The following is a 12,228-nucleotide window of genomic DNA, read 5'->3' as shown; positions in this document are numbered from 1 at the left end:
ACTAAATTACCATGTTGTACACCTTAAAAAATCATGTGGTACAACCTAAATATATACAATTTTTGTCAATCATACCTCAATGAAGCTGGAAAAGAGAATAAAGAATAATATACGATATATTTTCATGAACCTTAAAAGCTGAGAAGAAATTAATGATTTATAAATGGTTTTATAGTTTGGAAATTTTTTCCCTCAGTTATGTCATAAAAAGTTCACGTAAGGCATTGTGATGGGGGAATTCCCATTATTTAAAAATATTTTTTAGGGTTGGAACACCCAATTTTGTAAATATTTACAATCCATGTTTTGTATCTGAAATACTCTGTCCCATAGTTTGCCATAAACTTTTATTCCTCAAGCCTTCCATTATTTGAAATTCCTAAAAGCCAGGGTTGACTTATAAAACTCATTCCATATTTGCACATTCTACGACATATTTTCACACGTTCTCTCGCAATGTCCTTGACCCTAAGCAGTGTACATGGTAAATACTTTTCTTTCTTTATGTATTTGTAAAAGGAACATTCATTTCTTTACAATAATTTTTAAGTAGGCTTGTATAAAGGTTGCTATCTATCTGTCCTAGATTATCAATCTTGAGGTAATGTCTGTGTCTTTTTAATACATTTTTAATAGCATGTAGCGCAATATCAAATTTCAATGTTACAAAATGACTTTAGAAAAAACTCTTCATACTTCCAGCTACAAATACCTTACCAATGTGAATAAGATTTAAATTCTGTTATAAAATCCAACCTATCAATAATTAAACATAAGAATATTAACATTTATGGGTTTGTCCATACAGAATAGGTCTATATCCAATCTTTTCCCTGTAACTCATATATCAAATAAACAACAACAATAAGGAAAAATAAATTTTTATCTATTTTATTTTTTAGAGGGTTCCAGGGCACATGTGTCTCTGGAATGAAAATGAAGTTGGCAAATACTTGGAAATATTTATTTTAAAAATAAAATTCTTAGACGGAAAAAACAGCACTTGTCACAATAAAAGACCAGTCATGATACAGTGAAGGGCGTTATAATGAGCTCTTCCTAGAAATCATGGGGACAAAGTAATGTGTTCTGATAGTTTCCACTTGCCATTCTGGCATCATTTTGAAGCCATAGGGGTTCTGACTGATACCAGTTCATGAATGTCTATGCAAATTCCAAGTGATAAAACACGCAGTTATTGTTGTACAAACAGTAAGAACCTGTAAACCAAGATCATACATAATGGAAAAACTATTTTATTTTTTTAAAGCTGGCACTGAAACCATGAGAGTAGGAAGGACTTGAATACTAAATGATGTGTATTGAGGCAGCAGCTCTTTAATCTGAAAATCTGGGTTTAGTTCACACATGCAGTCTAGCAAGAAACTTTTTTTTTTTTGGAGGAAGATTAGCCCTGAGCTAAAATCTGCTGCCAATCCTCCTCTTTTTGCTTAGGAAGACTAGCCCTGAGCTAACATCCATGCCCATCTTCCTCTACTTTCTACGTGGGACGCATGCCACAGCATGGCTTTTGCCAAGCGGTGCCATGTCCGCACCCGGGATCCAAACCGGCGAACCCCGGGCAGCAGAAGCGGCACGTGCAAACTTAGCCCCTGTGCCACCGGGCTGGCCCCCAGCAAGAAACTTTCTGAGAGTATTTGGATTTCCAATGCTGTTCTTCCTTCTGTATCACAGCAACATGATAATCTTCCTTTTATGTGTCTGTATTAAAAAATATATATTTTATAATTTTAATTATAATATAATAATGTATTTATATAACATAATAGTTTATCATTTTTAAAATATTAATTTTTAAATATAAATTTAAATACATACAAATATATTTTAAAATGCAGATGGTATCCCTCCACATCCCTTATATTAATAAATTTCAAATGCCCTGCCTTACCATCTACCTGTTCTGTTAAAAATTCTTCCTTTTCCTATCAGAATTTTAACTTCTAAACCCAAAGCCATTCACGTTAGTCCCAACTTAAAAGCCTTAACAGCCCCCTACCACCTAGAGCAGTGTTCCCCAAACTTAAGGCACTCGGTAACTCCTTTTGTGATTATTTACCATATTTTTCTTCTCCTTGTACTATTATTTGTTTAATAGTTTGAAAAAATGAGCTTCCTTTTATAACTTAAATTAAAAAATTTTCTTCCATTTCCACAGTGGAATACAGTTCATCTTGCTTTACCAGTCAGAAGAGAATAGGTTATGCAGAGGTAACAACAGAGCCCCAAATCCCAGTCCACAAACTGAGTTAGTTTCTTGCTCACATTACAGGTCCATCTGAGGTCACTGGTGGGTCTGCTCCACATTTCTGTACTCTGTGACCATAGCTAAAGGAACATGTATTCTGGGACATTGCCAACTTTACTCCAAAGGGAAAAGAGGACACGGCAAATCCTTGCTCTTAAAGTTTCAGCTCGGAAGTGACACAGCTTGGTTCCACACTCATTTCCTTGGCCAGAGCAAGTCCTGTGAATAGGACTGAATGGGCGAGGGAAATCTAATCTTTCCCCAGCGAGTGCAGCAGATAATTTGAACAATAATACAACCAACCACAGTTGCCAAGAAGAGAAGATAGTTATAATAAAAATGGAATGAAAACACATTATCAATTTCTAGTTAGATAATGTTTCCTGCCAAGTGTTAAAATCCTGATAGTGCCAACCAATTTTCTTCTTAATATATTTAGTATATCTGGAAGAGAACTATATCTCACTATGTCATATCCACATCTAGGTATCAGATAAAGTCATTCACCTAAAATCTTTGCCAGTATGATTTCCACACCTATGAAAATGTACCTATAAAAATCAAATTAAATTCGGGGGCTGGCCCCGTGGCTGAGTGGTTAAGTTCGCGCGCTCTGCTGCAGGCGGCCCAGTGTTTCGTTGGTTCGAATCCTGGGCGCGGACATGGCACTGCTCATCAAACCACGCTGAGGCAGCGTCCCACATGCCACAACTAGAAGGACCCACAACGAAGAATATACAACTATGTACTGGGGGGCTTTGGGGAGAAAAAGGAAAGAAATAAAATCTTAAAAAAAAAATCAAATTAAATTCCTGAATAAGGCTCTCTGACACTGATCCAAACTCACATTTCCAGGATCAACTCCAGTCTTGCATTTTCCTTCCTCTTGTTCCTATTGCTCCCTATGTCCCCTCTTTGACAAATCCCAAGCTCCCCAGACTTCAGCTCTGCAGTACCAGATCCTCGTTGCTAATTTGCAGCAATATTTGATGAACCAAGACTCGCCATTGTTATTTGATATTCATCAAACACATGCAATTCTAGTCTCAGCCTTTATCATTATACTAAAAGTCTTACAGTGTTCTTTAGTGAGAAATAACTCACAGACTACTTTTCAGATGAAGTATGAACTGAAGAATAGTTTAAAAAATGTAAAAGGGACTAACTAAAAATGTAAGGTTTTGGCCTAAAATGAAGGGTAGTCAAATATATTATGAGTGTTACTACTTGGATAAAACTGTTAAAATGTGTTTATTATTATAATTAAATGTCAGCTAAGAAACTGGACAATGAACATGGAGGAGGCAGATAAATTATTCATAAATATCTAGCGTATTGACTTCTATTCCGGCAAAAACACAAAGGAAAGTTTAGTTCAAAAAGCAAAATGGATTAAAATATTTTATATTAGATTCTCTCTCTACTTCTCTCTCTCTATAAAATGTATGCTGGCAAAATTAATTTTAAACTATACTTTATTTTAAATCCCCAATATAAATAACTGATAACAACAGCAATCCTGTATATGAATACATTAAGACACTGATATAGTTTGTTAATGATAAATTTCTTTTTCTAAACGCCAACTGATGCATATCTTTATAAAAATTAAATTAAAAAAAGAGAGGTGATGAAGGAAAATTCCTGTTTTTGCTATTTGGCCTAATTTCATAATACACCTCACACTGTCACTACAGATATATTGCTTCCCTGATATCCCAGTGAATGTTTTGAGGAAATGTGCTGAATATTCCTTTCAATAATTTTTAAAAAGTATTTGTCATGTAGTATGACTACAAGCAATATGTTGTATGCATTCTTAAAGTACATGGTTAAGTTTTATTCTTTAAACTTTTTCAGTGTTTTAATCAGTACCAAGTAAACATTTAACATTGTTAATTAAAATCGTTATCACTCTCATTTTTCTTTTAGAGGTTTCCTTTCCTGGAAATAAGTATGAATGCAGGAGATAAAACTAAAATGAAATGATAGGAACACCACATCCTCTCATTTGGAACTGTGGTACTTTCAAACTCTTATATATAAATTTTCCACTGATGGCAGCCTTTTCCATTTCTCATTAAACAATTATTGATTGAATGCTTGATATGTACAAGGCATCAAGGGATTAAAAATAGTGCAGGATACAGACACTGGTATCTATAATCCAGAAGAGAAGATACATCCAAACCCAAATTACTATCATGTAAGACAGTATAATTATCATATAAATTATATAAGGAAGTGCTAGAGGACAGTAGGGGATATAATCAGCATTGTGTTCTGGGGCCAACCAGAGACTGTAAGGAAAAAGTGACACCTGATCTGGGCAAAAAATAATGGTTAAAAGTCAGGCAGAGATCAAAAAGGGGAGAAGGAGGGTAGATTCCAGGCAGAAAGGACAGCCTGTGGAGAGGCATCCAGGCAGGAAACCATAATGGATACGGGATATTTCTCAAGGGGTTTAGATTGACTAGAATTCCGTGTAGGAGAGGGGTGGGATGCGGGGAAAAAAGGCTGGTTGTTGTATCAGAGTGCAGCTTTCAGAAAAACTTCTCTGCTGAATGAACACAATAAACCAGGCATTCAGTGTGAGTTAGAACAATGAATTGCCAAATAGCGAATTTATCTAGCTATTTTAGTGTGTATAATTACAGGGCGAAAATGATGTATTATAGGAAACAAATACTGAATCAGCACATTAAGAAAGTATCCCTCATTAGCAATACTTTTCAAGAGTCAGGGTGTTTAAAGTTCCAGAATAGAGTATTCATGGTTTTGTATGTAGAGAGAGCCAGGAGACATGGAGGTGGATGCACAGACACAGATAAATAAATAGAAAGTATCCTAATGCACTTATCTGTTAGGAAGTGCTTATTCTAATCTAGAAAATGTGTTACTGACAAATCTAAGAAAAAAATAAAAATTAGTAAACGATATTACTACTTACATTTGCACAGGGCATTCTATTTTTACAAGTGTCTTCAGATAGACCCTTATTTAATCTTCATAAAAACCAGACTGTTAAACAGCAATTATATGACTCCCATTTTACTCAGAGAGCCCCAGCCTGTCCAAGGGCCACTTATGAGGTAAATGATAAAAGCTCAAATTTGAAACTGTCTGACTCTAAAATGTGCATCTTTCCACTACCCAAATGTTGTTCCCCTAAAAATGGTGGACTTACTGGCTTTTTAACTTCGAGAAAGTCATTCAGACCCTCTAAGCATCACTGTTCTTCTGTCTAATGGGAATAAAAATCTCACTTCACAGAGGTGTCCAATTGGTTTTGGAAAATTATATTTTTTCTAGAAAACTGTCTGTTTTACCTGTTTTCAAATGCATTGGACAATTTTATTCGTAGTGTTCTCTTATGAGGTTTAAAATCTTTACTATCTGTTATGTGCCCTTTTGTCATTCTAAATACTGTTTATCTGTGCCTTCTTTCTCTTCTTAACCAGTATTACCAGAGGTTTCTTCATTACATTGATCTCTAAGAAACAACTTACTTTTGTTTTTTGATCCTTTAGTATTTCTTTGCTTTGCCTTATTTTTTTTTCTCTTATCTTTTAATTTCCATCGTCTGCTCACTCTACAGGCTAACTCTGTGTTCTAGTTCTAACTTCCTGTGGATCTTTTCAGTTGTTAATTTTAATGTCCTATTTTCCATTAAGATTTCTTCTTCCCCCTTTAATTAATTTGAAGTATTTTTTTAACCTCCCAAACTAAAGTAGAAGTGGTGATAAATATCTTTCTATTGTTTGCAGTGTTATTGCATTTTGGTTAGAAAATATGTTTTGCGTAATATTGGTTATCTAGATTTACTTAAAATTTACTGAAATATATATACATTTATAAAAATTCATTGAATTTGGGGCTGGCCCCGTGGCTGAGTGGTTAAGTTCGCGCGCTCCGCTGCAGGCAGCCCAGTGTTTCGTTGGTTCGAATCCTGGGCGCGGACATGGCACTGCTCATCAAACCACGCTGAGGCAGCGTCCCACATGCCACAACTAGAAGGACCCACAACAAAGAATATACAACTATGTACCAGGGGGCTTTGGGGAGAAAAAAGGAAAAAAGTAAAATCTTAAAAAAAAATTTCTTGAATTTATTGTTCTTGAATATGGTAAATTGTCATAAGTGCTCTATGGTTGCCTGAAAGGAATGAAATTCTCTATGTGTTAGGTTGATTATTTAACTCTTACATCAAGCTTGTTATTAAGTTTTCCCAATTCTCTAATCTGTTATTTTTTTTGTCTTCTTGATTTAGCACTTATCTAATTTTTTTCACTCCTTTATTTCCAACCTTTCTATGATTGTCTCTCGTAAATAGCATACAACTGCATTAAAAAAAATCCAGTTTGAAGATCTTTGTCTTTAATAGGTATGTTTAATTGGTTTATCTTTACTATAATAACAAGCGTATATTTATACTTAATTTTGCTGGGTTTTTTGGTGATTCCTCCTAGCCATGTTTTTTTTTCCCCTGTAAATTCCCTCTTTTCCTGTTTTATTCGTTTGATTGATTCTCTTGGTTTTTTCCCCCTCTATTAGTACATATTTTTAAGAAATGACACTCATATTTTTAACATGTATATTTAGCAAGTTTCAAAACTAATTATAGTCTCCATTTGTTTCTGGAAAAAAAAACAAAGGAATATAGAGGGTTTTTTCTAGAAGTTCCCATAGCACCTTCTATGTTATTTATCTTTTATTGTATGTTATTTTAGTTTTCCAAGGTTTTTTAATTTTCTTACGTCTATACTCAGGTATGTACCTGGACAGATACTCACACATGTACACATGCAATGCACAACTCAGAAGTCTACAGCTTTCAGTATAATTGAAACAATTATACTACCTTCTTCATTTCTTTTACACATATTATTTAAAAATCTCTTTCAAAATTTTATTTGTAATACAAGGTTCTTTAGGTATTCATTTTTCCATTTGTCACACTTGGTGACTTTCTTTCCTTCATTAATTGATGTAGTCTGTAATTTTTGACTGTCATCTCATATTTACTGAGTTGCTTTCCAAGCAAGTCTCATGTGTCCTGGGTTCTGACAACGGCATGTTTATGTTTGAAGTGGCTCTGTGGATATCTCCAGTTTGGGACCCACTTTTTTTCAGTGTTCATGTTTTTCAACACGTTCACGCTTCACAAAGGCAGTGTGAAATTAGAACCCGTGCTTCCCCATAGTGAAGGCTCCTGGTTCTGCTTTCTCACGTGTGACACTGCTTCTATTCAGGGCCCCAAGTGGGCAGCAGAACTTAGCAGCTTGCCCAGCCCAGCCCAGTTTTTCTTGTCCCTATTTCAGAGCCTAAATAGCATTTCACAGTTCTAGAGGCAAGGCTGGGAGCTTTATCTCTCTCAGCAACTAAAACACTAACCTCTCACCCTGAAGCCCTGCTTCGCTTCTGATATTCCCATGGGCTGTTGGGTCTGCATATGGGCTTGCTGCTCTCCCTCTCATTTGTGGCAGCTGGGGATTTCTCTCCAGTTCAGCTGTGCATTAAACCAGTGTTCGCACGTGTGTGGGATGCGTGTGGGAGGGGCAGGGGGTGATGGGCAGGAGGAGAAGGTTTTCCCTCAGCTCGGTGCACTGTATTTTCTAGAAGTATGCTAAATGATTTTCAAATGGGCTTTCCTTTTTTATTTTTAATTGTGGTAAAATACACATAACATAAAATTTACCATCTTAACCACTTTAAATGTTAACCATTTTTAATTGTACAGTTCAGCAGTGTTAAATATATTCACACTGTTGTGCAAACAATCTTCAAAATTAGTTTCATTTTGCAAAACTGAAACTCCATATCCGTTAAACAACTCCCTTTTCCCCCTTTCCCCAGACCCGTGGCAACCAACACTCTTCTTTCTGTCTCTATAATATGACTGCTCTAGGTATCTCATATTAGTGGAGTCATACGACATTTGTCTTTTTGTGACTGGCTCATTTCACTTAACATTACGTCTTCAAGGTTTATCCATGCTGTAGTATGTGCCAGAATTTCTTTCCTTTAAGTCTGAATAATCCATCATTGTATGTATATACCATATTTTGTTTATCCACCCATTTGTCAATTGATACTTGGCTCTCTTCCATCTTTTGGCTATTGTGAATAATGTTGCTACGAACATGGGTTTCAAATGCCTCTTCAAGATGTTGTTTTCAATTCTTCTGGATATACCAAAAATGTAATTTTTAGATGATATGTATTCTTTTTTAAAATTCTGTGAAACCACTGTACTGTTTTCCATAGTGGCTGCATCACTTTACATTCCTATCAACAGTGCACATTGTTTCCAGTTTCTCCACATCCTCCACAACAATTGTTTTTTTGATAGTAGCCATCCTAATGGGTATGAAGTGGTATCTCATTGTAGTTTTGATTTGCATTTCCCTAGTGATTAGTGACATAGAGCAGTTTTTCATGTGCTTACTGGCCATTTGTAGATAGATCTTCTTTGGAGAACTAAATGATTTTTTAAAAATATTTTTTATTGAAATTTACCAACATATAGAAAAGCATGCTGATTGACTCAAAGTTTTGTTTCCAGTAAATTATGGTTGATTATACAAACGGTTTTCCTTAGTTGAGACAATTCAGAGTTCATCAAAATCATCATATGATGTCCATCATGAATGGTATTACCATTCCACCCCGTGTCCCTTCGGGAAATAGCTACAGTTAGAGATCAGGATATATGGCTATGAACTGCCTCAGTACTGGCCCCTGAAATATCTATAAATAGTATATCTCAGATGTGAATCCAAGTAATGGTAGATTTTGCCCTGAGAATTCCATTCCAGGTAATCGTATAAAACCTATCAATCAACCAACAAACAAAAATACAGTGAATGCTATTTTCCCTACAAATGGAAAATCTGTTGTAGGACTTTTTCATGGTGAACATATCCTGTCTTTTTTGCTTTCTTTCTATCACAGATTGAGGCACCCAACTGCAGTGGCCAAGCTGGGGTGAGGGCTGCTGCTCTGCACAGAGAAGAGTGAGGAAGCCTGTTTTTTTGGGGTAAAGAGTTTGAGATTATCTAAGGATATTCTACAAATATAAAAGTTCTTTGTCTATTTTGTTTAGTTCTTTGTATTTTTTCTACTTAGGTATTATCTGTGCCTCACTTTTCTGTAGCAGTGTGTGCAGTCAAGGAATAATGGTATAAAAATATACATAAAATATACAATTTAAGTTGAAATAAAAGAAGTAATATACATTTGTATTAAAAAGTTGTATAATTTGTTATTTTCAAAAAGAACAAAACTCCTATTTTGAGGCCTCTGACCTCTAGACGTCCTACTGAGGGTGAGAGAAATGTCCAATTTTAGTGTCCCCTTACCATTAGTAGATATTTTTAATAAGTTTATAAGGTCATTCTGTGAAATAAAGGAAACTACATACACAGATTTCATAACATATTCATGATTCTAGACTAGTAACTTTCAGTTTTTTCTATTGAAAAAAGAATCATAAGGGTTAAAACTGTAAACTATTACATCCAGAAATATTTAATCAATTACTCCCTCTTGAAGCTTGACTGATGAAAATTACACACTGGGTGTTTTTAGAAGAAGCTCTTTCAACTTTTCATTTTAAGTAATAATTGCATTTCTTTTACATATTTGTTTGTAATTTGTGTATTTAAAATGTGGTCTGGGTTTTCACTCAACTACCATATGATTTATTCTCCTTCTTTGGAGTAATTCTCTAATAAAATAATTAATGACAACAGCATAATGATTAATGATGATATATTATCCTTATAGCTCCTAGGAGATACAAGTGCTTTATTACAGATTTCATTGCCTTCATCAGTACTATGAGGCAGACAGGATGAGAGCACATTATTCCTTTTATGGGAATTTAAAACACAAAAGAGGTTTAAGTCATGTCAAATAATATTTGCATGTTTTCTATGTCCATGGATACGAATATTAGTTCATAAATGTGGGGAATTATTTGTTCTATACAAATATTTCATTTATGAGCCTACTACTAACCAAAGTGTTCTCTCAAAAAGAGAAAGGTTTACAGTTTCCCAGATTAATGACATGCCAGTGATTACCAACTTTTATCCTTATTTTGCTTAATTTCATTAAGCTCCAGGAAAGTATTTTAACAAAACAATAGTTCCATCAAAGAATTTAAAATGAGATTAATTAATTCTGACTTGACAATTTTCTGTCTTTCACTTAAGTTTGGGACTTTGGAAATTACTGGTATAGTTAAACAATACACAGCAGGAGAAATTGCCTTGGCAATATTTAGGAACACCAGCCTGAAGATCCAAATTACTATAGCTTAGGGCAGAGGTGGGTCTGGAATCTGGATTTCCTGAAGTCTAGGCTTGAGTGCTTTCTACTCTTAGTTTATGAAACATACAGCTGCAATGTTTTGTACCTACTTTCATCAGTACATGCTGCAAAATAATGTCGTTCTGAAGACCAGCTTAAAAGAAGTGTAGTCATGGACTTCAAGTGCAGTCACTCTGTAAGTTTAAAATTGTGTCATGCTGAAATTTGATTGTATATTCTTATGGTGTGTAATGAGTGACATACCTGCCCCAGGATGCCGCATTTGTAGATGCCTTATTAACTGGAACACATGAAGAGTCAATGACGGTTGATTTGTTCATTTTGTAGCAGAAACCGCAGTCTGGATCCAACATACATTCATCACAGTAACTGGAAAATGAAAGAGTCACAGTCATGTTAGCAGAGACTATTGTTGCTCCTCTGCATTTTCCATTCTACTTTGCAGTCAGCTTGAGGCCACGCACGGGACTAGTTTTGGCGATGGCAAAGTGACATGTGCCAAGGCAGGTGAGAGCTGGCAGGTCTCTTCCGTCTCTCCCTCCTCTGGCTGCAGTAACTTCAGAAGCCACTTTGAGATGGAAAAGGCTTGGATCTGAGACACTGGATGCAGAAGAACCCCCATCCACCTGTAGCAAATAAATACTTGCTTTCCTATGCCACTGAGATTTGTTACCAAAGAATGGACTGGCCCACCATGCCCAGCTGACTGGTTCCAAATTATACAAAAGCATTTATTTCTCTTAATTGTCTCTGTCATGTACCATATCTTTTAAAAATGGACAATATTTTGTTAGTAATATATATGTATCCTGAACTGGAAAATTCAAATAATGAAAAAATTCTATCTAAAGAAAAAAGTTAGAAAACAAAAATACCACCCCCCAAATAATGGTCATGGTTAACATCTTGGTGGACATCTGTACCTTAACAAATATCTATTGAGTATCACCTATGTGTTATGCTTAATTTAAAAGAAGCTGGTGTAGGAAAAAAGGCTAACTTTTCTCTAAGTTAATTACATCTACAGGTTAGATCATGGGGCCATAATCAATTAATCATTGATTAATAGATGAATCATTCACCTAGCAGCAGTATCTTGACTGCAGAAAAATTCTAAAGAGGCAAAATCCTTTAGACGGCAGAGTTTTCCCATCTAAGCCTACAGCATGCTTGTAGAATGAGTTTTCTTGCTGCCACCTCATTTGCTAGACAATTCTGGAGCACTGCACATACATGGCAGGCACATGCAAGGCACTGGAGACACTAAGATGAATAAACCAAAGTCCCTGCTCCTTGGTAGAGAAAAGGCGAGGATGAGAAAGAGAGACACAAGGAAACGATGTCAGCGCACTAGAAAATACTTACCAACTACTCTAGGGACAGAGGCCTGTTCATTTCCTGTAAGAGTGGGGGTAATTTCAGTGGTGATATTTGAACTGGATCATGAAAGAAATTCACCAGGCAAAGAGGCAGAGGCAAGGGCATTTCAGAGAACTGCTTATTTTACAATTAAGGATCAGTCAGTACAGACTTCTTAAATATCCACTGTGTACAAGTAACTATACTATGGAGAAACAGGGTAAGAACCACTGAAAGTTACCCAAAAAAGACATGATTCCTCA

General features: G+C 35.5%; 1 protein-coding gene across 1 annotated transcript in view; it reads right to left on the bottom strand.

Moving 5' to 3' along the window:
- LOC123276154 (uncharacterized) overlaps window positions 1–12,228 on the bottom strand; it is an 87,033-nt gene that overhangs the window by 59,682 nt on the left and 15,123 nt on the right. The window contains exon 4 of the mRNA XM_070495120.1: window positions 10,850–10,975. Within this exon, the coding sequence (XP_070351221.1) occupies window positions 10,850–10,975 (126 nt within the window). The remainder of the gene's footprint in view (window positions 1–10,849; window positions 10,976–12,228) is intronic.

The sequence above is a fragment of the Equus asinus genome, chromosome 22 (assembly GCF_041296235.1).
Source record: "Equus asinus isolate D_3611 breed Donkey chromosome 22, EquAss-T2T_v2, whole genome shotgun sequence".
Lineage (NCBI taxonomy): Eukaryota > Metazoa > Chordata > Mammalia > Perissodactyla > Equidae > Equus > Equus asinus.
This window is presented reverse-complemented; position numbering and strand designations above follow the sequence as displayed.